Source organism: Carettochelys insculpta, chromosome 8 (assembly GCF_033958435.1).
Source record: "Carettochelys insculpta isolate YL-2023 chromosome 8, ASM3395843v1, whole genome shotgun sequence".
Classification (NCBI taxonomy): domain Eukaryota; kingdom Metazoa; phylum Chordata; order Testudines; family Carettochelyidae; genus Carettochelys; species Carettochelys insculpta.
Window position 1 is genome coordinate 44,419,972 of NC_134144.1, and position 24,382 is coordinate 44,444,353.

The 24,382-nt window shown below is 40.5% G+C and overlaps 1 protein-coding gene across 8 annotated transcripts in view; it reads right to left on the minus strand.

Moving 5' to 3' along the window:
• The window catches only part of PKP4 (plakophilin 4), a 236,635-nt gene that overhangs the window by 24,870 nt on the left and 187,383 nt on the right, over positions 1–24,382 (minus strand). For all 8 annotated transcript variants that reach the window (XM_075002029.1, XM_075002033.1, XM_075002034.1 and 5 more), the window contains 5 exons: positions 5,182–5,365; positions 3,575–3,692; positions 2,840–3,031; positions 2,466–2,639; positions 154–304 (listed from right to left, as the gene is read on the minus strand). In XM_075002029.1, the coding sequence (XP_074858130.1) occupies positions 154–304; positions 2,466–2,639; positions 2,840–3,031; positions 3,575–3,692; positions 5,182–5,365 (819 nt within the window). The remainder of the gene's footprint in view (positions 1–153; positions 305–2,465; positions 2,640–2,839; positions 3,032–3,574; positions 3,693–5,181; positions 5,366–24,382) is intronic.

Consider the following 24,382-nt stretch of genomic DNA (forward strand, 5'->3'; position numbering starts at 1 on the left):
GAAAGGGCCTGATTTTCCAAAAGAACCTTCTAGTGTAGATGCGACCATAGTGCATCCTCATCTTAAAATAAATTTTCTTCCTACAAGCACTGAAGGAATGATTGCTTTGTGCTGCTATCCCTTCATACTTTAAGCACTGTTAAATACACTTACCAATAAGCTCCTTATTGCGAACATCTAAAGCCATATTCCTTAAGGCAGTTGCCACAGAAGAAACAACTCTATCATTGTCCATTCTGAGAAGTTCCACAAGGATTGGAAGCCCTTTTTCTTTTCTGACAGCAGCTCGAATATATGCTGCAAACTATTACACAAAACTCAGTTACTATTTACACCTATTCAAACAGATCCAATTATTACTGAGAATGTTCTCCTTGTAGAACAATGTTTAAAAATACGAACTAACAGAAGGAACATACTGAAAAAGTAAATTACATCAGAGAAGGAGCAGTATTTCAGGAAAAAAAGACAAATTAAAAAAGTTAGTTGTAAAAGCTTGAAAATCCCAAATGATATCTGTCAGCTATTTTTGTACATCAAAGAAAGCAATGAATATTTTTACCTCTATGACAAATACATAAAAGTGATGAAAAGATATTGTGTGTTGCCTTTGCAATGCATCATATGAGGCAGCCCACAAGCAGGAGTGCAGTTGGAACAGAGCAACAAATAATAAAAAATAATGCCCTGCTCTTGTTGATAACCACTCAGGTAAGAACGACTATCATTTAATGCAATACCCATGGTTCTGATCCTTGAGCAGAAGTGGTACTTGCTTCTATCATTTTGTAGATTTTTTAGTTGGCTTAGGTCTTCCATTTTTGGCAGTCATTTTCCACCACAATTCAGTGCTCAAATTGAGTTTGAAAGTGGGCTTTTTTGCATACATATTCAATGAAAAAACTACAAATTTTCATTTTTTTCTTAATAGTAGTAACTGATTTTAATGTCACTCTGAATAAGCCATTCATTTTCTGATGCTAGCTCTTCAGTGCCTTTCACTGTGAAAGCAAATAGGAGCTGAATGGAGAGGACTGTAAGGCTACGTCTACACAGCAGTTATTTTGAAATAATCCATTCTGGAATAGTTATTCCGAAATAGATTATTTTGAAACAAGACAGCTACACACAAGAATGCATTTCGAAATAGCATGTCCAGGGACACAGTGCATATTTTGAAATAGTGCTATTGGACACCATTATGGCTTATTTCAAAATACCACTATTCTGTGTCTTAGCAGTGTCTATTTCAAAATAGCTATTTTAAAATAGGCATTATTTCTCCTGCAATGAGGTTTATGAAATTTGAAATCACCTGCTATTTGGAATTAGCGTGTGTCATATAGACACTCACGAAGTTATTTCAGAAATCACGGTTGTTATTTGGAAATCACTTTGCTGAGTGGCTGTAGCCTAAGGGAGCAGAGACTACGAGAAATGTATAAAGTTGTCTCTTTCACATCAGTATTTCATATGTATCAGTGATTTTCTCTCTCATCTATTTTATTGGTAAATTTATTTTAAACTTAAACCCAGAAGAACTTTATAGTGTGGTATTTTGTACAAGAACTACTGATACTATTAATGAAAAAAATGGATGAGGTGCAGTTGGAGATATCAGCCAATGCTCCATAAACTTGACCTCCTGAATGCCAGTCTCATGTCTGCCTTTAAGGCCACAAATGGTTTTTGGATAAATAATTTCTTTCCCTCGCATAACACTACTGTAAAATGACCAATAGTATTTGCTTATCTATTTCATAAAACAGTTGTGCTCATTTGACAATTTTCATACAGGTTTAAAACAGAGGGCTACAAACATGCAAAATACTGAACTGTAAGTTGTTGTTATTCTAGACCAGAGAATATTAAGGACAAATAGGATATGAAAATAATTAGATTAAATAAACTGAACAAAATGGAATCTCTCTAGATTAATTAAAATTCTAAGGATGTGTGTCCATATCACAAAGATATCTTGAAGTCTGGTAAGCTTAGCTCCCTGTTCAGACAGGCCTGGGACAGGTATTACATGACTGCCAGATTCACTGCTGGGACAGCTGACTGCAGTGTGCTTGACTCTAGTTTGTGCTTTGACATTTCTTTTGCTTTTCTGAAATGAGTGAGACAAGTATGAAAAATGTAATGCATTTGGACCAGGAAGCAGAGAATTCTCTATTTCCATTGGCTTCAAAGTGACTTTAGGAAAATGCCCGTCTTAGAAGAGCCACTGAGCATCTTTCAGGACTTGCTTCTTCATGGAGAAACACAAGAGGGGTTCATTGTCTAAGCACTAGTTACACTGATTAATGGAGAAATATCATGTACACTTTAGAAATGGCATATTCTACCCAGTGCAACTGTCATGATGATGTTAAAGGAGAACAATTAGTTGAAGTTTGAGTATAGTAGAAGAGTTGGAAACTTGTTTGCCATAGGCTTATAAAATGGGTATAATATAATACCTTCCAGTTGCCTGCAGAGAGGTTCTGGAGAGATCCTGCAGAACCCTCTAAAGTAGCTGGGTTGGAGCTTTCTGCTAGAAGAGTTAGATAGGGTTTTACTACTGATGGGTGCCACAGCATTTCCACACCCTTAGGAGATTTTGAAAATCCTGGTATAGGTCCAACTCCATCCCACTGAGAAAGAAACACACATTAATTGATTTATGAAAAAAAAAATCAAACATCAAAAAAATCAAACATTTTCATCATAAACTTAAATATTGGATACTGCCACCCTATTATTAGATATGATCAGTTTTCTCCCAGACACCATTACTATTTTTATGATTGGAGAAATAACATTTAATGCTTTATAAAAGAAGAAAAATTCAAACCTGATCCTCTTGTGGAGTCCGTTTTTTCTTCTTCTTTTTTTTCCCCCAGCAGCTTGGCTCTGAATCTTTACTGGGTGACTCTTTCCCTAACAAGTCATCCAATTCATTCATACCCAGCAAACGTGCCTGAGGCACTTCCAGTTCCAGGCGATAAGACAAGTTTCTCAGTGTGCAAACACAGTTCTCTACTGTCTGGAACACAAAGCATGGAGATAGCCTGTAATTAATACTTTCACAAATATGAAACAAATATAAAACAAATCAAATACAGGTGAAAATACTTTTGGAGCACAGGACTGAGGAACAAGAACGCCCAAATTCCAATCATCAGTCTCACAATGACTTTCTCTGGGGCCCTAGGTAAATCATCATCTCTGCTTGTTTTCCCAACTATAAATTGGTGATAACAAGGGCTTACTTTACAGGGGTTGTATGAGGATTAACTAATGATTTATTAAAAAAGGAATTTTGAAGATAAAAATCATGGTAAGTGCTAATTATTATCCCTCCCCGCAAAATAAGTGCTTCATTATGAGCAGAATTAAACACACAGAATAAATAAACCTGTGTTCCACAGCAGAATTTGATTTGTGCATAAATAAATGTAGGCGAGAAAAGGTTTTTCTAAAAAGAAGTAGAGCTCAAGTTCTGTGGCTAACTTGCACTATGCAAAACAAAAACACCACATCAGACACACAGTCTGATACCTAGAAATGAGTTAAAATAAGCACAAACCTTGCTATCATAATCTGATGTGTTCACACATGTGTGGATCACATATAGCAAAGAATCAACCAGCCCTTCACAAGATCTCATCTGCTTTCTTGCCTCTTCTCCTGCTGAGCTTAGATTCCTAAAGTGTTAAAATGCAATAAGAATATCAACCAATCAATGTACTGCATATTTATGTATAATGTTGTAATCAAATCCTTTGCAGAAGGAAAGTCTTTTTATACAGCTGATTGATCATCTACCTTGGGAAATTACAAGCAAACATAATTTGTCTCAATCTGGTGTGTTTCAAATAGGCAGACACAAGAAATTTTTTTTCAGAAAGTCTCTTTATGACTCAAGAGTAAAGCAGTAGTTGGCAGGAATAGTTTAATAGTATTCCAGGATGTGAAATGGACACCAACAAATCCAGGGAAATCCTCCTGTTTCTATCTGAGCACCGTATACCAATTCTGTAGGTTCAAGGAATGCAGTCAGCTTGAAATTTAATTAAATAAAGTATTTTTTTAACCATAAAAGTGATCTTATGTACTGCATATGGCCCCTGGATTCCCCGTCTTTTTTTGTTGTTTTACATTGTCCTATCTTTAAAAAATTTCTTTTTCCCTTCTTACTCCTTGAAATACCCATTTAAACAAGAAGGGAAACAGTGAAACTGACTATACATCAAGTGTCATCAAATGCAAAAGATTAAAAAATAGAAAAATCATTTGTTTAATTACTTTAATTTATAGTAACCTCAAATATTACTTGTAATAATAGCTGGTAAAAAGTTAATTTAATAGAACAATTTTTAACTTGCTAGTGTCCTTTTAATTTTTGTACATTGTTTCCTATAAGTAATGTTTAACTACTCAATCTAACTAAGCACTCCTAAAAACAATAAGGAGTCCTGTGACACCTTATAGACTAACAGATTTATTGGAGCATAAAGCTTTCGTGGGCAAAGAACCACTTCATATGCGCCAATAAATATGTTAGTCTATAAGGTGCTGCAGGACTCGTTTTTGTGGATACAGACTAACACGGCTACCCTTCTGAGATGAAGCACTCCTAGTTTTCATACTTCCACTTTTCATTAAAAATAAATGCTTCTAAATAATTGCAAACCCACTTCAGACGGGTGGAAATAAGAGAATCCAGGGTATATGTAGCCATCAAAGAAGGAAAAAAGAAGTTACCTGTCATTAGTAATTTATTTTTCATTGCAATTAACTCCTTTTAAATTTTATATAATTTTATTAGTGAGGTGAACAGTATCGTGATTTTTGTAGAGATGGCTTTACTCAAGTCAGTTATAGGTTTGAAAGAATAAGTTTCATGGACAGTACCTTCAGTGTCAGGCCATTTGCGACTAGCTAATACAGAAAAGATTAGAGCATGAAAAAAGTAAAAGTGGTAGTAACAGAAAATATACATTCATTAAACCACACTTTTGAGGTCTTAAGTTCATATGAACGATCTTTTCCTGATGATTGGCAAGTGAGGAAGAACTAAATGATTAAAAAGGATGTAACAACGATATTGTTTAATAAGTTGCAATTTAAAAGGAATTTGAATACACTGTTGCGTAACTTGATTACTATGTTATCTTGAACATCGTGATTTACCTCAGGCATCCTGTAGTATTCCGCAGAACTAGGGAAGTCTGGAATTTAATTTTATGATCATCATCAAAGGAAGAATTATTCCATCCAGAATGTGGAACTATCACAGTGTTAGTTAGTGTTGCAAGAGCATCTCGAATGATTGTCATCTTTACTGCATCACAAGAGGACAAGTTCCAGAGAACTCCTAAGAAGAGAATTGCATTATATCATTTAATGGCAGAAGATAACTGGTAACTCTGAATCCCTTTAAAGATAAGGGGAAATTAATTTACCTATACACAGCCAATATTTTATTTATATATTTATATATATATAGTGGATTAGTTCTGCAATGCAACCTTGACATGCCACATGTGACAAACAGGTGGTCTGCAATTTTTCCCTTAAAAGATGTTTTACAGGCTGCGGAGACAAAGTTATTCCTGAACTGTGAAATATATTTTCCTCGACAGTCCTCGGTCTGGCGGATTCATCAGGAAGCATGCCTGTAATTGCAGAATCAGCAGTGTTCCAGTTAAAACTCCCTGATGGAACAGACAGAACATTATTCTACGTTATCATAATAGATCTAATGTTGGGTAAACTGGTGAGTTCCTGGGACTGGGGGTAGGCATGAGTAGGAGAACATAGGAGCAGATGGGAATGCAATACATCGTACGTTTCACATCCAGGAAAAAGAAGAGCTTAGTGAACTCCCTCTATTGATTTGTTGTGGGTACAAAAGAAAGATTTACTGAGCGGGACAAAGCCCTATTCCTGTTACCTTACAGGACAGGGAAAAGCCCCCATCACATTCTAGATTCCAGGAAGATCCTCTTATGTTTACCTGGTAACAACACAGGGATACCTCGAATCCCAACTTAGTTGCCAAATATTTCTACATGTTCCTCAAAGACAAATACCACAGTCCTGACACTTGTACCTTCACAACAGCTAAAGCCTTACACATCTAACCAACCAACCATACAATTCACAAACAAAAAAAACCCAAACAAACAAAAAGCAAAAAACAAAAAACAAAAAACAACTTACCACCAACTCACAATAAAATTACAAGCACCAAACCATAATACTATAATGACTGTGGGCGCAGGGAGAAGGCAGAGAAAATGTAATAAAATAGCAGTGGAAGAGAAAAACCAACAGTGGCCCACCTTACAGAAAACACTAGGGTTCTATGTAAAGTGGCATGTTGTTTATATTCACGATCCTTGAGATGTCATCTTCTATGATGTTGGGAGCCCTGCTCTGCGCAGCCCTGAGGGCTGGAGCAGGACAGGGGGTGTGCTGAGATCCAGGCAGTTGCTAAGGGCTGACTCCCTGAAGTCCTGCCCCTTCCACCCAAGGCCCTACCCATCTCTTCCAGGTTGCAGAGCCCTTTATATTGTCCCAGAACCCACAGTGGCTGTCAATCCCACTGATCAAGTTCAAATAGCCCAGGAAACTCCAAGGGTGTAGACAAATCCAATATGGCAAAGCTGAGCCCTTGGAGCCCAGAGAAGCATACATGACAGTATTTTGATCATCGCCCTAATACACTGTAGCCGTGTCTACATGCGTACGCTACTTCGAAGTAGCGGCACTAACTTCGAAATAGCGCCCGTCACGGCTACACGTGTTGGGCGCTATTTCGATGTTAACATCGACGTTAGGCGGCGAGACGTCGAAGCCGCTAACCCCATGAAGGGATAGGAATAGCGCCCTACTTTGACGTTCAACATCGAAGTAGGGACCGTGTAGTCGTTGCGCGTCCCGCAACATCAAAATTGCGGGGTCCTCCATGGCGGCCATCAGCTGAGGGGTTGAGAGACGCTCTCCCTCCAGCCCCTGCGGGGCTCTATGGTCACCGTGTGCAGCAGCCCTTAGCCCAGGGCTTCTGGCTGCTGCTGCTGCAACTGGGGATCTATGCTGCATGCACAGGGTCTGCAACCAGTTGTCGACTCTGTGGATCTTGTGTTGTTTAGTGCAACTGTGTCTGGGAGGGGCCCTTTAAGGGAGCGGCTTGCTGTTGAGTCCGCCCTGTGACCTTGTCTGCAGCTGTGCCTGGCACCCTTATTTCGATATGTGCTACTGTGGCGTGTAGACGTTCCCTCGCAGCTCCTATTTCGATGCGGTGCTGCGCAACGTCGATGTTGAACGTCGACGTTGCCAGCCCTGGAGGATGTGTAGACGTTATTCATCAAAATAGCCTATTTTGATGTAGCGTTCACGTGTAGACGTAGCCTGTGAGTGGCATCTTGTTTTGTGTCTCAAGTGTGTGGACTCTGAAGAATATCACTTCTCCAACTGCATTGATATGCCATATTTGACTCCTGGAAAATACTTGCATTTTGTAAGATAGGTATATATGTATGGAAGTTAGGTGCTTTCAGTGACAGCTCCAAACAACCTTCCCTACTTTGGATTAAAATTAAACACTCCTATGCACACAGAGTAAATCCAATTATTCCTGTTCATAAAGAAACACGTGGAATCAGATTTGCCAAATCACACTCAGTGTGAAAATAATTAGGCTAATAGCAAGTTAAATAATAAGTTTTACAATTGCATTTAAGCTTAGGTCATGTACATTTGTTTTAAACTACAGTTTGCACCCAACGTTATTTAAGATGCAGTGTTTCGGTTGACTTCATCAGAGATGACTTACTGATCGGACAAAATGTTGCTTTCGTTTTTGCTACTGAAACAGAAGTGTCCAGGCTATACTTATATCAAACAGAAGACTTTTTTTTTTTTTGGTTAGACTGTAGACAAGAGACTTGTAGACATCAACTTTATCATTAGGAAGAGTGCTCCAAAAGTCGCACATCTAGTACCATGTTTAACCATAGGAAAAAAAAAGTCAACACATACTCTATACAATTTAACGGTTTCTTGGTATTAAAGAGATTCTGAGAGAAACCAGTCATTTATTCCTTCCCCCTGTTGGCTTGGTTATATGTAGCTGAAATAATATTCTGCTGTACTAAGCACTTTGTTGGTGCTGCTTTAGTGGTTACACTTTATCAGTACTTTATGAAATATAATCCTAAGAAAAAGCATTAGAAAGAACAATTTCTAGAACCAGCTAATGAAATTAATAAAATCTGTATATTCACTACCTCATTTAAAAAGTAATAAACCATATCCCTTCCATCTTCGCTAAAGGAGGGACACTGGATGGGTCATGAAAAATGCTATTAAGAAAGAAGAAATTGAAAAGACATCCCCTCTAAGGGACAACAAGACAGATGAGAAGGCAGAGAATACAAGGTCTATATCCTTTCAAAATAGGAATATAACAAACAAAATAAAGTACACGTTGTTAGACTCTAATATAGCACAAATCCTTTTAATAGCTACAGCAATTATTGTCAGTCATTTCAAGACAAAAGTGTTAAGACAGAAGCAGGATAAAATTTGTTCTTGTTACCAATACTATTTTGCATTATTCTAATTCTTTTCACTGTTAAAGTTTACAGTTGTTATAATCCACAAGCAACCTCCTGAAATAGGCAAGAGGTACCCACCAGTTTTCAAGGAGTTAAGGTGGCAATGGACTCATCCAGGGCAGTTAAAGTTAAAATTTTCAGAATGATTTGGGGTGACACCTGATTTTTGGGAAAGCTGAGATCCATATGTCCAGCTGAATGCTATTGGCCAGCTACAAAATGAGAGAAAAAATTTGAAGCTTTTAAGTTAAGTGTCTTTCACAAGGCTGCAGAGCATTGCAGCATGACAGGAGAAGAGAGCAGAAATAAAATTAACAGCTGTTTTCACACCATTCGATTTTATTCCTCCTCCTCTTAACTAATGTAAATTAGGGTGATAGACATTCTAGAATAGAGAACCAAAAGGTAGACACAAACAATTTCAACCTAAATTTTCTTCCCAAACTTGACAGTTATCAGGGTTTTCCTGTTACATGTCAAAAGAAATTATTTTAGAGTTTTCAGCCCTGTGGAGGGCCTTGATAACATGTCATCCTAATTACAGACATACATTTATAAAAAAGCTAAACCTAATCTGAAACTGAACCTAAGGAAAGACATATGTACAGATATATTTGAGATCAGATGGACTGATATAGTTTAGAAGATAATGTAAGCAGTATCTAGTCTATTGCAACTCTGCCACGAAGGCTCTAGAGGTTCCAAGCCAGTCCCAAGGCTGAATAGAGGAGGTTGATCATATGAGTGACGATGTGCTGATCGTGAAACAACAATACAAACGAAATCTGATGCCAGTACGACTAACTGACAAAAGAGGCTGCTTTGGATGCTGCCTGGATAAACAAGGTCTGCGGCACCAATTGAGCGATCAGGGTTGGGTTGGTAAGTTGGCTACTGAATGAAAATTACAACTAATACATATACTATCAATTGGAAGGTGAAATGTCCGAACACCGTGGGTGACTGGAAAGTTAGAGCTGCTTCAAAAGGAGATGGACATATACCTTAATATATATATGCAGCTATATGCTTGGACTGATGGAGACGAGTTGGATGGCATCAGGAGAGATGTGCAGTTGGGAAGTCATTTGGTCAGGGAAGAAAACAAAGCATGAGGCAGCAGTCGAATTCTTTCTTAGCAAAAGACCTAGAGGAGCATTGTCAGGCTACAAACTGGTGAGTGCAAGAATGATGGTAGTGAGATTCGAAGCACAACTGTTCAACATCTCAGTCATTCAGATGTATGCACCCATGTCAGACATTACAGAGGAAGAGATTGAGCTATTCCATAAAGACTTGATAAAGATGCTGGAGGAGATACTGAAGAGAGATGCGTTGATCATCGAAGATTGGAACGTGAAGGTTGGAACATAACGAAGGTGGGAGAGAGTCATGGGAAGGATTGGATATGGAGAAAGAAACAAATGAGGTGAGAAACTACTAGAGTTTGCTATGGAGCACGAGATGGTGATCTGCAACATGAAATTCCAGCAAAAGGACTGTAGGAAGTGGACATGCTGATCAAGTGACAGGAAGTCCAAGGTCATCATAAATATGATTTTGACAAGCAAATGATAGGTAACATGAGTACAGGAGTGCTGAACTTTCCAAGGAGTGGATATAGACTCGGACCACAGTCTAGTAATCGCAAACATCAAGATGAAACTCAAGAGAAAGTATAAGACACAGTTTAAGAAAAGAAGAGACATGGCAAGGCTAGGCAACAAAGAAAGAGGGAATGCATACAGAGCAGCAGAGATTATTTGGAATGCAGGCAGAGAGACAGACTTAGGTAAGAGAGTTGAAAGGATAACTATAGTGATAGAAGAGGCAATTGAGCAGATTGTTCTGGAAGAAGAGATGATCCATAAGAAGTGGATTACACAGGAGACACGGAAGTTGGTCCAAAAGAAGAGTGTGGTGAAGATCAAAAGGGATGCTTCCGAGACAGTGGAATGGCAATATAGAGTGAAATGCAATGAGGTAAGGAAAGGGACCAGAAAGGATGGTTAGAGGAGCAGTGTGAAGATATAGAGAGGTATTATGGTGAATGTAAGACCAGGGAAGTGTATAAAATTATTAGGAATATTAATAGGAAGTGGCAGCTGAAACACATGATGATCAAAGACGAGACCAACGACGTCCTCATGAACAAGGAGAAGGTTGTGCAGTGATGGATGACATATTGCACCAATCTGTACAAGGCACAGTTGGACCCAAGTGTCTCAGAGGGACAGAGCAAAGAACTGAAAGAGATATGTCCACTGAGCATCAAGAGTGAGACCGATATTTCGAAGGAGGAAGTAGAAAGAGCAGTGAAATGAATAAGACTAACAAGAGTCCTGGAAATGATAAGATCATGGAAGATATGATCAAATACGGCAGAGAAAGCATGATTCAGGAAATACACTGACTGTGTGATATAGCTTGGAAAAAAGGAAAGGCACCTAAAGAATGGACAAGGTCTGTGCTAGGACAATACACAAGAAAAGAAGAGCACTGGAGTGCAAAAACTACCGAACGATTGCCCTAACAAGACATCCAGGCAACGTGCTGCTGCTGATACTGATGAAGAGACTGAGACTGCAGACAAAAGAACATCTAGTGGACGAGCAAGCGAAGATCAGGAAAGATAGAAGTATCATACAGCAGATATTGGCACTCAGATTGAAAGCAAAGAAAGCTCAATGAAAGAGCACCTACGATTGCTTCATCAATTTTCAGAAGGCATTTGACAATATAGATCAGAAAGTGTCTCAGGTGGTGTTGGAGTCATACAGAGTGGATAGTAGAGTTACACGGTCATTGAAGAATAAAAACAATGCGGAGGCAGTGATGAGAATGTGCAGAGAGTTGGGAAATTGGTTTAGAACAAGTAAAGGTATGAGAAAAGGAGATGCAATATTGCCCAGTATCTTCATCATGCACCAAGAGAGTGATGGACAAGATCAAGGAAGAGGTAGAAGGGATATCTGTGAACAGGATGAGAATCAGCAAAGTGAGGTTCGAAGATGATACAGTTATCATTGAGGAGGATGCAGAGAACCTAATGAGAATGGTGCAGGTGCTAAAATAGGAAGGAGGTGGTACAGGCCGATTATGAATGTCAATGAAACAAAACCATGGTATTTGGAAATAAGAAAATGGGAAGGAAGATCAGTGTAGATGGGATTGAACTACAGAATGTACAGAACTTTGCGTATCTGTGGAGCAACATAATGTATGATCTAGTCTATAAGAAGAAATAGCTACTAGAATAGCAAAAAGCAAGAGTGAGTTTGAAGACAATGGATAAGATCTGGAAAAGCAAAGCGATCAGCGTAGGAATGAAGCTGAGTGTCTTGAAAGCTTCTGTATTCAGCAGCATGTTGTATGGGTGAGAGACATAGGTGATAAGGAAAGATGCAAAGAGAAGGATATTTGTGTTCAAGAGGAGTTGTTATAGAAAGATCCTGAAAATAGGATGGATGCAGAAGGTCACCAGCAAGGAATTATATAGGAAGATACAGCTGAAAGTGAACCTACTGCAGAAGGTTATACAAGTTACCACTGTTCAGGCATATCTGCAGAACGGACGACAAACAAAAAAAAATCAAGACTCTTGTATTTGGCATAATGGATGGTTTGAATAAAAGAGGCAGACCCCTCAGAGAACAGGTAGATTGGTGCGGAGTTAGTCTACAAAAACTAAGCCACTCTGCACTGGATAGGGAAAGCTGTAAGGAAATAATGAAGGAGGTATCAGACACCAACAGGTGGTGAGCCCATGGTAGTGGTGGTGGTTGATGATGATGGTCCAATGCATTTCTATCATCCTTCCCACACCAGGAGACAGCTTGAAAATTCATCTGACTGCACAGTTAGTATTCACCCTAAACTGGATATATTTGTAATTTATTCTTCAGGTATATTTCACTACATATAGAGCAGAATCCTAGAAAATTGTTAAACAGCATCCTCTCAGCAAAGCATTACAACTACTATTATGAATGACATGATCAACTTAAAACAAGACCTAACAGGGACGCCTAGAAACCAGCACTGAGCAGAGTAGGTATTTGTAAAAAGGCTTCTATCTAAGCTGTCGAAGTTAGCATATTCCCTATATAAGTCCATTCTTGGCAGCCTGCATCAGGACTGCAGTGAGTCACCAAGAGTACTTGTGTCAAAGCAGAAGTGCAGTGCACCACAGGTCTGTATCTCAGTGTGCCATATGGCACTGTTCACTGCATTGCCTTTTAGGAAATTTTTGAAATGTGTTATAAGATAGAAATGAATTGCCCATGATCTCTTGAAAGTAGGGGTTCAGTTCCCAGTGTGCAACTTTCTCCATCCACAATTCCATAATTTTTGTGCCTTTTAAAAAAAATCCCACAATCTGCCTGGCACATTTTGATGCCCACCATTTAACAGAAGCATGGAGCCTGCAGATCTCCGATACACAATCCTCTTACGTTTAGAAACCTGCAGGTAAAGCTGTACAATGGGGGAAAATGATTTCTTTGAGGATAGGGTGCTATGAGACACAGGCTATGTCTACACTAGCTCCCCCTTTCAAAAGGGGGATGCTAATGAGACACTTCAGGACATGGTAATCAGGTGCTTCCATGAATATGCAGCACCTCATTAGCACAATAATGGCCCCGGCACTTCGAAAGTGCCGCTTTTGATCGCGCGCGGCCCATCTACACAGGGTCCTTTTCAAAAGGACCCCGCGCACTTCAAAATTCCCTTATTTATTCCTATAGCCAAATAAGGATTTTTTTTTAAGTGTGCAGGGTCCTTTCGAAAAGGACCCCATGTAGATGAGCCACGTGTGATCAAAAGCAACACTTTTGATTGGTGGCATTCATGGAGCTGTTTCAGATGCCAGAGAGCCTCTTCTGGGTCCATGACTGGTGGGGTCACTCAATGCACATTTGGAACAATGAACAGTGGCTGTAAAACTTCTAGATGTGAAAGACCACACTCCTAGATCTGTTTGCTGAGATTGTGATTGCCCTCCAGCACAGGGACACCAGAATGGAAGCAGCACTGACCGTTGAGAGGTGAGGTCACAGCAAGAAAGCCAAACAGCAACTTGTGGGCTCAATGTGGTCCTAAGAGAAACCTACAGAAAGGTTGTGGCTGAGAGAAGTTTGGTTTGTAAGCTAAGAAACTACTCTTGTTTTTAGCTCTTCCTGCATTCAGCATAGCAGACATTGTATGTTCTTTGTAAATAACCAAAACCATACAAAAGAAAATACCAGGCTCAGCCATCAATTGCTTCTCCCGACACAGTTTTAATGTGATTTTAAGGTAATCTTTGACAGGTCAATTCTGGAGCGGAAATATGTATGTTCACCTTCCACTTTTTACCTCTGCCTCTATCATGCATGTTAAATTACCCAGAGATTTATAAATAAATAAACAAAACCAAACAAACACAAGTTTTATCAGTGAAGACAAGGCCTTAGAAAAGTATATTAAACATATAGTACTCATAGATTAATACAGGTGCAGCCCCTTCACAATCTTGTACCTTTAAAAAGTGAAAGAGGAAAACTTTATACCAGGAGAAAAGGGATGAGTTAAGCTTGAAATTTACTTTGGCATATAGTGGTTTCTCTCAGGGGTGTGAAAAATCCACTTGTGTATGAGATGTAGCTATACTGACCTAACCCCAGGTGTAAGCCAGTGCTAGGTCAACAGAAGAATTCTTCCCTGTGTTGGCAGTATCTACACCAAAGAGCAGCTGTCAGAAGGGACAAAGAAAATGTATCTGAGGCACTGAAGTGTCTAGACATACTGATTTTAAAGTCATGATGCTAGTATATAAGGAAAGTTATTTTATAACATCTGAGAGGTATTTAAAATGTATTACTTACAGCTTCTCCCCCTCCGCATCCTGTACCATTTGACTCACAGTAACTAAGGCATCTGGTTTACAGGCTCAGAGATAAAAAGAAACAGTACTAACACAACTTTAGAAACTAGCTTATATGTGGTTATGTAGTATGTTAGAAAGCTTCGGGATGACTTGAGGAAATTACTTTTGGCTTGACTATGGTTTATTCCTAGTATTAGCATCTTCATGTTCACACACACATCATCTAATTCATTCCCAGCCAAGGGAAGCTGCAGAGCTGATACCTGGGATGAAGACAGTGTGCAAGGCCCACTGGCTACCTCTTAAGAGCTCAGGGGTGCGGGGTAAGGGGGAGTGCCTGCCACTGTTCCCAGGAGCCACATGGAGATGGGCAAGCCCTGAGCCTGCTCTCTGGTGAGAAGTTGGGAGACAAATTATAAGGTTTCTTTGGGCTTTCTGCATGCATAAGACAGATCCATGTCCATAGATCACCATATTTCTCTAGTACAGGAAGAGTCTAAAATAGATATATTCACCATAAACTGTTCCCTGCAAAATTTCTGTAATTTAATAATTTCTACCTCAGATTCCTAACATTTTATAGTGTGTTCATTGTTTACAGTAGTTACATAAATAAATGCTAATTACAGTTCTGTAGACATATAACAGTCCATACAAGTGTTAAAAAAGGTCTCTTGATCTTATTATAATTATTTAAGAAATGAAAAGTAAATACTTTGTCCTAACACCCCTTTTCAAAGAGCAGCAGCTTCAACAAACATTGTTTTAAAAGAAGAAGGATTTCAGACAGTTTGTTTTCTCACTTGCAATCTCCAGTCTTGAAAGTAAAGGTTACTCAATTGTTTGCTAACAAATCAATGAAATTTCTTCTGGGTCCAGTACTCTCCTGTTTCTCATTCATGCAGTTACATCATCTCAGAATGTGTTTATTACCGTGATTTAAACATTAGCTAAAAAATTACACTGAAACAAATAACACTTGATTTTAAAATGTATTACCACAGAAACAGATAATTTAACAGAAAAATTTTTCTTAACAGAAAAAATTGTTACTGTTCATAGATTTCCACCTAGTCTTAACTTTTCAAATAGAATAACTAAGACTGATCTAAAATCATAAGAAATGGTGCTGATTCCTACTTGAGAGTTTTTACAAAATCTTTGGGAACACAATCAGGCCCAGCTCCTTTCAAAGGTAAAGGCACAACAAAGAATGCAGAAATTTAATTGAATTCTCATATATATTTAAGAGAAGTATGGTAGTTTAATAACCCATGGTTTACTAAGTTATTTTGAAAATAAAGCATTCACTGATACCTGATGATAAACCAGATGAGATAGTTTATAAAACTTATATCAGTGATCCAAAGTAGAAGAAAATGACTATACATGAACATTGATTCCTACTATTTTTGGTCTGTCAAGCAAAATAATTCAGAATATAATGTGACAGCAGTCCATAATAGATGAATATTTCACTCATTCATATTGAAGTAAACAACTTGTCACATTTTAAAGTTATTTCCTAGATACACCTTGTAAGTTTTTTTAAACTATGGCAGTCTGTGTGATTCCTGAATATCTACTCCAATGGGATCCTGATTCTGCGTGAAGTCTCTGTGCCATATCGCATTAAAATAGCGAACAATTTTTGAAGTTCTGTGGTACAACCATATAAAGTAATTTTGAGTGGTTGATAGTCCATTGAACCCTGCCAGTTCAATCTACTTGGAAACAATCAACTTTTCTGCATAGTAATTTTCCATTTACTTCAAAAATAGGTTTGACTTGATTTGGGCTGGCTTAGCTGCTGTCATGGGACAAATTGTGCTTCTGTAAAGAGCAAGTTAAATGTATTCTTCTATTTGGGATTCAGCCAGTTTTGCTGACTGAGATTCTGAAAGTACTCAGGGAGCTTTAATCTGTAAACTGAGAGTTGGACTCATTCTACTCATTGCTCATAAAAGCAAGTAGGGGTGTAGTGGGTTTTTTGACAGTTAAGGTTAATACCTCTCTGTGGAAGATGGGGGTGTCGACTTTTCTCAAATGAGTGAATGCTAGGCCTGTACTCCTGAAAACATTTCTTGATACTGGAAATTCTCTCCAACATTAGTTTGTCTTTAATTACCCTTTGAAGACAAGAGTATTGAGAAGGTTAAACAAAGGGCAACACTGTCATCTAGAATCCTTAGCTTTTCATTCATGCAATTCATTCTGGCTTAAGACCTGCACTAATAGCTAGGTGACAAATTTCTGGTAGTATTATTTAAGTAGTTTTTTTTCTGCCTGAGAACCGGCAAGAAGTTTTTAAATAGTTGTTCCTCTGAGCTAAGAATCTTGGGGAGAGGGGTGGTGTAGAGAAAGAGGCTCTGCACAGTTATTTTGCTACCTGATTCAATCAAAGGGTATGTGATGTTCCTGTGATAGGATAGTGAAATAATTATGGTTGTGAGCCATTAGCATGCAAATAAAATGGGCATCATTGGGCTCATATGATACTATGTTTATCCTTTACCAATATGAACTCAGATTTAGGCCTTGGATAAAAATGAGAAGGGTGGAGTTTTTTGGAGAAGATGCCAAAGTTGTGCCCACCTTTTGCTCAAGAGGTTTTCACTTTGGGAGTGGTCTGAGATCCTAATTATTTGTAAGGTCCTAGATGGTGCCACTGGCACACATCATCTTGTTGACCATGTAACTAGTTACGCATTTTTCATCTTTCCTTTTGCTTTCAGACTTTGTTGCTATAATACATATCTTTGTGACTTCTAGGAAACTATAAAAATATGCTCTACTGGTCTACACTTAAAGCCCATTTGAAAGCTATAATTGGTGAAGGAGAGGTTACTTACTTTTCACAAGAAATGTGTGTCTCTAAGGTTAATGTCACAAAGTGTGCACACCTGCGTGCTCTTGACAGAAACTTTACATCAGCAGTACTTGCAGGTCCATACCTGCGCCCTAGATAGTCTCCTGCTCTGATATGAGGGCATATGGGCAGAGGAAAAGGATCCACTAGTCCAGATTCTTTTGCACCACAAAAATATGATAAAAAGATTCTGAGGCAGAGGGGAAGGAGGGTAGGTAGTAGAACACACAAAGGGGGACACACAAACTCCAGTTACTGTACAAGGTAAATAATCTCTCCTCTGAGTATTGTCCCTGTTGGGGCTCCACGTTAAGAGATTTTTGAGCAGTGCTTCAGTTATGGAGGGGGCAGCTGAGAAGGCAGATTCAGAACGGACCACAGAACAGTGTAACCAAAAGCCATGTCAGATCTGTTTAAAAGGGTTAGACACAGGGGTACTGAGAAATGGGACCCTACCAACTCCCCTAAATTATCTCAGTGGGATGAGAAGCAACCCATCTCTCACAACCCCCAGTGTTATCCAGAGAACAAGACTGGCTGTAGTTTCCTCACCTATGAGAAAGTAGGACACCACTCAATTTTATGGGACTTCACTCCCCCTGGGCAATCAATCCAGCAAAACAACACCAGAAGGATCTTGCTTAGTAGGTCCTCAGAACACTCAGGGATTGGCCTTAATGGCACAATCTACCAAATTACTTTCTCTTGAAGAGCACTGTAGTTGCTTGTGAGTGTCCAGGACCAAACCCAAACTCTGGAGACTACGGCAAAGGAGTTGTCGTTTAGCCTCAATTTCTTATCACAGTACTTGCTCCCCAATTCCTCCTCTTACATCAGAGGTGTATGTGAGATGGAGTGCTTTTACTCAGTTAGTATATAGCATTAACACAGGTCTAAGTGGGATAGTAATTTTATCTTGAACTAAAGTGTTTAAAAGGGTGCACAACAATAGCAGATCAAAAATGAAAGTCTTTCCCAGGAACAGTCAAAAAGCAGGAGAAAATATGTTAGCTAATTTCAAAGTTAACTATGCACATCAAAGGTTTTAAAATATACTAAAACAATCGTTATGCTATTTCCTACACCCAGATGAAAACACACACTCTTTATAGGCATACACAACTCCCTCCACACTTTGAACAGGATGGCTATGTCTACACTAGAGTGATCTGTTGACAGAAGTTGCTGTCGGAAGAGATCTTCTGACAAAACTTCTGTTGACAGATCATGGCCACACATGAAAGTGGATCACTCTGTTGATCTGCTCTATTGACAAAGAGAGGCGGGACCGCCCATCTGCTCTCTTGGCAGAATGGCCGACTGGAAGCACAGTGGACAGGGCTGTCCGATGACTTGGAAGCCTTTTCTATCAACTGAGGGCCCCCTGGAGAGCCCATGCGGCTTTTTTGTCAACAGATTCTGTTGAGAAAGGTGTTCTGCCTTCTGAGGGAGAGGCAGAAGGCTGTCGACAGAAGTGCCAAGTTCCATTGATAGTATGTCAACAATGCATTTTTATGTGGAAGCGCTGAGTTTTGTCAACAAAACTCCCTAGTGTAGACATAGCTTAACAGTCTTTCCTGTGGGGGTGATGAAACTTGTCTTTTCAATTTGATAACTCCAAAAGGAGTATCTGATGTGAAAAAAGCCCTGACCAGGTTATAATGTTCCTCAGAATTTCACACACATAATTGAAGTAGTGTCCAAGCCTCCCTAACCCCCCACTTTTTTTTTTAAATTTTGTGCAAGTGTCAACTCTTCCCCCATAAAAGAGATTCTGGCTCAAAAAGTCTATGTTTCTCCCCAATAGGCTTGACTGAATGAAGACCAAGTGGGTGAATGAACCATCTAAATATGCAAAGGGAAGTGGGGAGCAGTCCGCTCACCAACCAATCAGTCAAAAGTCATCTGAAAAGGGGTGGGGGGGGGGAGTAGGGCAAGGTGGGACAGAGATTGAGAGAAGCCCCGTCTTTTTCTGAGCCTGAGATTGTTAGGCTTGATATGAGGTGGGACTGTGTTTGTCTGGCTCACATCTCATGCATATCTTTGGCTCAGCAGATAGAACTGGACTCTCCAGCTTCTGCCTGGCTTAGAGGCTGCTAGAAACCAATGCCAATGCCAATGCCACTTATAACTCCCTGCAGGGCTGGTCTCAGAGCGGTATGGGGAGGAGGTTATTGGGCTCCCCCCGCTTGGTCCCCTCCCAGCTGCTTCATTTACTCTTCCCAGTTAGGGTTTCTCTGATTCGCTCAATCCCTTTACAGTATGTCTTGGCCACTCCCTAAAGGCCCATCCTGTTTCTAGTGTGGTTGTTCATGGCTCTCTCTGGAACCCCACCTGGCTGGGTCTGTCACTGCTTCACAATGGTTTTTTAGCTTTCTGCACTGACTGTTGCTTTGCTTGGTGGCTGGGGTAGAGAGGGAAGGGGGTGGCAGCTGGAACAATTTGTATAGTGGGGTGCTGAGAGCCATTGAATCAAACTGTAAACCCTGTATATAATAGATGCTACGTCAAGCTGGGGGTGCTGCAGCACTCCCCAGACTCCTAGTTCCAGCAGATACGTTGGAAGCTCTATCACAGGAGTGGTTGTGTCTTCTGGCAGCTCCCCTCCAGCTTCTCTCACTGCTCTTCTCTTGGCTTCTGGCCACAATTCCTCACCTCATCTGGTGCTGCTCTCTGTTTTCCACGCAGCACACACGCACGGACACACAGGCTGGGATGACACAGTACAATTAAAACATCTTCAAAATCCACCTACCAGTCACATCCTCATAAATACCAGTGTTACTGCCCCTTTACAAACTAGGAAATTCCCCTATGCCTTGTACCTAACAGTTCGTTACACACATGGATCAAACGACATGCAGCAGAAGTCTCTGTTCAGGATACTCTGTCACTGTCTCCATTCACTGACATCTCTCCTGGGCAGATGTAGGCACCCACAGTAATACTATGGGGGATGTAGAGGGAACTCCATTTGTTGATGTTGCTTCTGGCTTGCTCCCCTCTTGAAAATTTTAGATTAGAGCTCAGAATTGAAATGTCAGGTTGTGGCAGAGCTTTGTTGGTTGATGAGTCAGTAATTATGGAAAACTGCACCTGGGTTTGAAAATACATCATCTGGATTTTGTACTCTTACAGATATTTTTCTAATGGATAAGACCCAAAAGTTCCTGAAATTTCTGGCTAAACCAACCTAATGTGAGATAAATAAAGTCAGTCAGCCTGCCATTTCCTGACAGCTAAGAAAATATCAGAACACATCCCATCTGTATGTGGAGAAACAGAGGACGGAAAGAGGAATTTCTGAGTATGACCAGCAGAGTCCCATCTGATATAGTAAAATACCTATTATTGAAGTTAACCAGGAATGAGTCAAAAGACTACACCAAGGAACAACTGGTGCAGAATGCATAATAAGACATATTACACTTAAATAAGTGTAATCTACCCAAATCGTCTAGCTGCTTTGACTGCAGAACATAAAAAAGCAGCAGAGCTTCTGTGAATCAGCAGTAATGGAGGCTTCAGTCAGCTAGATCAAGATCTCAGTTCCCCAATATTTTCCAACTATTTTTAAGTTATTAGAAAAATAAACATTTTAATATTTTGATTATTATAAAATATTTTGTAAGTTATTTTATTCTACACATTTTACTATTTGATTAATTTATGATTGATAAGGAAGTGATCAACAGTAGGCAAATGCAGAACTGAATACAATTGACAGAAGGATGGTCACACCATTCAATATTCGAACAGAAATAACTAAGGCTAGTATACACATGGGTAAAATCACACACTTTACAGATAAAGTGTTTACAGCTGAAGTTATTTAAGTGGTTCTGAATGGATTTAAGATGAATACACCACACTGTTTTATGAATGGCCATTTAGCTAATTAAAAAATAATTTTTACCTGCTGTCAAATAGAAATTAAGCCATTGATCCTGCAAATTCCTGCATGCAGGCAAATCCTTGTAGTCATATAAAATTCCAAGCAAGAAAAAATAAATAAAATAAAAAAATAAACCAACCAACTCACACCTCTGGATCTGTATCACTTCTGAAAGACTCATGGATCACAGGAGGTGAAGGGGAGCACTGATAAGCATCTGCTCGTAGGAATAAGGGGATTTCGCAGTAGCCGGGATTCTTTCGAAAAGGAGCCCCATCTGGATGAGCCGTGTCAATTTCGAAGTGCCGCAGCCATCCGCATGCTAATGAGGCGCTGAGTATGTATTTCAGTGTTTCATTACTAAACTTTGAAATGGCCATTTGCATGCATTTGCACGGTCATTTCAAAGTTTTTGGCTAGTGTAGACACGGCCATTGTGATTTCTCCATCACTGGCAATTTTTAAAAGCAGATTGGATTTTTTTTCTAGAAAATCTGTACAGTTCTATGGCCTGTTCCATATAAGAAGTCAGATTAGATGATCACATTGACCCCTTGTAGCCTTGGAATCTATGAAATGACAAGAGTTGGCAACCCTTCAGACTAATGAACATGTGCGCTCATTTGGATTTGCTCCTCACTAACGTGGATTAGTCGCCAGTTGTTAATCCTGTGCATTAGGCTGCCCAGAGATTTCCAGATGCAAATGTGTGCAGTCTGCGCTAAAGTGACAAGAGCCCTTAGCCCAGAATTGGGTAAAATATGGCCTGCAGGCCATATCCAACCAGTCAAACGTTCAGATCCAGCCCACCACTGTCCTGCTGCCTAGCTGGAACCTGGGGCAGGCTCCCTGCTTGCCGTGCCTGCACACACCACTCAAAGCGTCTGGTTATGGGAGCCACGTGCATCTCTGTGCACCACAGGCCCCTGGAGTAGAGCTGCTTTATGCACTGCCCCCGCCCCCAGAACAATCTTGCAGCACCCATTGGCTGGAAACTGGCCAATGGGAGCTGCATGGACTGTGCTTGCACTGCAGGCATCATGTGGAGCCCTCCCCTTCACTCATGGGATGTGCTGCACAGAAGATTCAAGTAGGCCCAGTAGCAGCTTACTGCTCTGAGCAGTGTGTGTAGGGTGTGGCAAGTAGGAAGTCTGCCTTAGTGTCCCACTGTGCTCGGAGTCTCCTAGGGTAAGGACCTCCCGGCCAGAGCCTACACCTGGCACACCCCCAATGTGCACGCTAGTCTTTTCCACCCATGTGTAGAATAAATTTTTCAGGTGCATCAAGGCATGTGCAAATGTGCACCATCAACAGAAACACAAAAATCTAGCTGTGGCACTCTGTTAATCAGCTGGATGGCATCTGAATTTCTCCTGAGCAGCTGCGCAAGTTCACAGCTGAGAGGGAACATTGTATCCCACCCTTTTCCTCCCCTCAACTCCCTACCCCAGATCACAACTCTTTCCTTTATCCAAATTCCCACCTAGACCCAGAGCTCCTTATTTACCCCAAGCTCCCATCTGCATCCAACCACCATTGCTAGACTCTGCACCTCCTTCATTAGAGGAGTACAGCCCTATTCCACTTACCAAATATTTATAGTGTTCCCCTTTCAAATATTATTGCTTGCCTATGCCTTATCCCCTTGCACAGAACAGTGAGGGGCAATGAATGACCCAGGGTAATACAGGTGTGGAAGTCAGGAATAGAGTCTGATCTCCTGAGCCGCACTCTTTGCATTCTCCCATAGGCCATCCCAGTGCCACAATACAAAGACTGAGTCTTTTTATACCTCAGTGACCAATGATTCATTCTGAGTTTGAGAAGATGAGCTACCAATGTGGAGATGTTAACGTGGAATGAAACATCAGATAGTTAAGAAAATCTGTGTTCTTCCTAACGTTTTTTAATGGTGTTTATATGGAAAAACCTCAAGTTAATCCAAATTCCTTTCACATGTAGATAAAGCTGAAGAATGCCAGTATGTACTGACAGTATAACTGAAAGAGTCCACTAAATTCAAAGTCCTGTCCTCATAGCAACATGGATGCAGACTCTCTACATCCTATGTACCCTGCCCGACTGCCCCTTCAGCCTGGCCATCTGTTTTAACCCTCACCCTCCCCTTCTTATTCTCTCTTTCATTTAACTCACAACCTCACTAGCAGAGCTGGAGGATGCTCAGAATAGGTCCTGCCCCATGCTGACCCTGTTAGTAACTCACCACAGATGCATTTTCCTTCCTGTGAGGGTTGAATACTGAATCCCACAGCATTCTCCCTCCCATTTCTTTGTGCTACAGGCTGAGAATGGAGCAAGTTATCAATTAACAGCAGAGCCAGGGAATTGAACTCCATCTTCCCATGTCACCCAGTACCAGTAGGTATTCTACCTACTCTGTCTTCCCAGGTGACTTGGAACCTGCTACTCCCTGCATATTCCTCCAGCTAAACTCCTTATGACTTTGGCTACAGTAAACAGAGATAACAGGAAGATAAAGCTGACATTTAAGACTCTTAGTGGGCAGCCCTGTCCCTTCCACCTAGCCCTGTGAAACACCATTTTTAGTAAATACTAGCCCTTTCAGTCCTCTTCCTTTTTACAGATTAAATTAATTCACATATTACAGGATGCACCTCTCTCATCCAGCACCCCAGTCTTGAATGAGGGAATTTGCCAGACAAAGGGATGTCCTCTGCCTCAGCTCCCACATTTCCAGTCCTAGAGGCCTCTTTACAGGCAGCTGGCCCCTGACCCCTGCTAGGCTGATGTCATTGGCCCTGACCATGCATAGCTGCAGCTCCAGTCCCAGCATGAGGAGCCTGCACAAGGAACCAGGCAGCTGGCACCAGGAGCCATGCAGCCAGCTCCATCCCTGTTCGGGAAGCTGGCACAGGGAGCCAGCATGGCAAGCTGGCTTCAGCCCCATCTGGGGAGCTGGCAGAAACCCCTGGCCCCCCTGCACAGGGCACCAGCCCCCTTGTTACTGGGCTCCTGCCTGCCATTCTCACAACAGCCTCGCAGCTGGGCTCTCTGATCCAGTAACATCCAAGGTCCTGCAGGATGATGGATGTTGCTGGATGACAAAATTCTGGTTTTGAGAGGTGCAACCTGTAATTATTCTACAAAAACTCTTT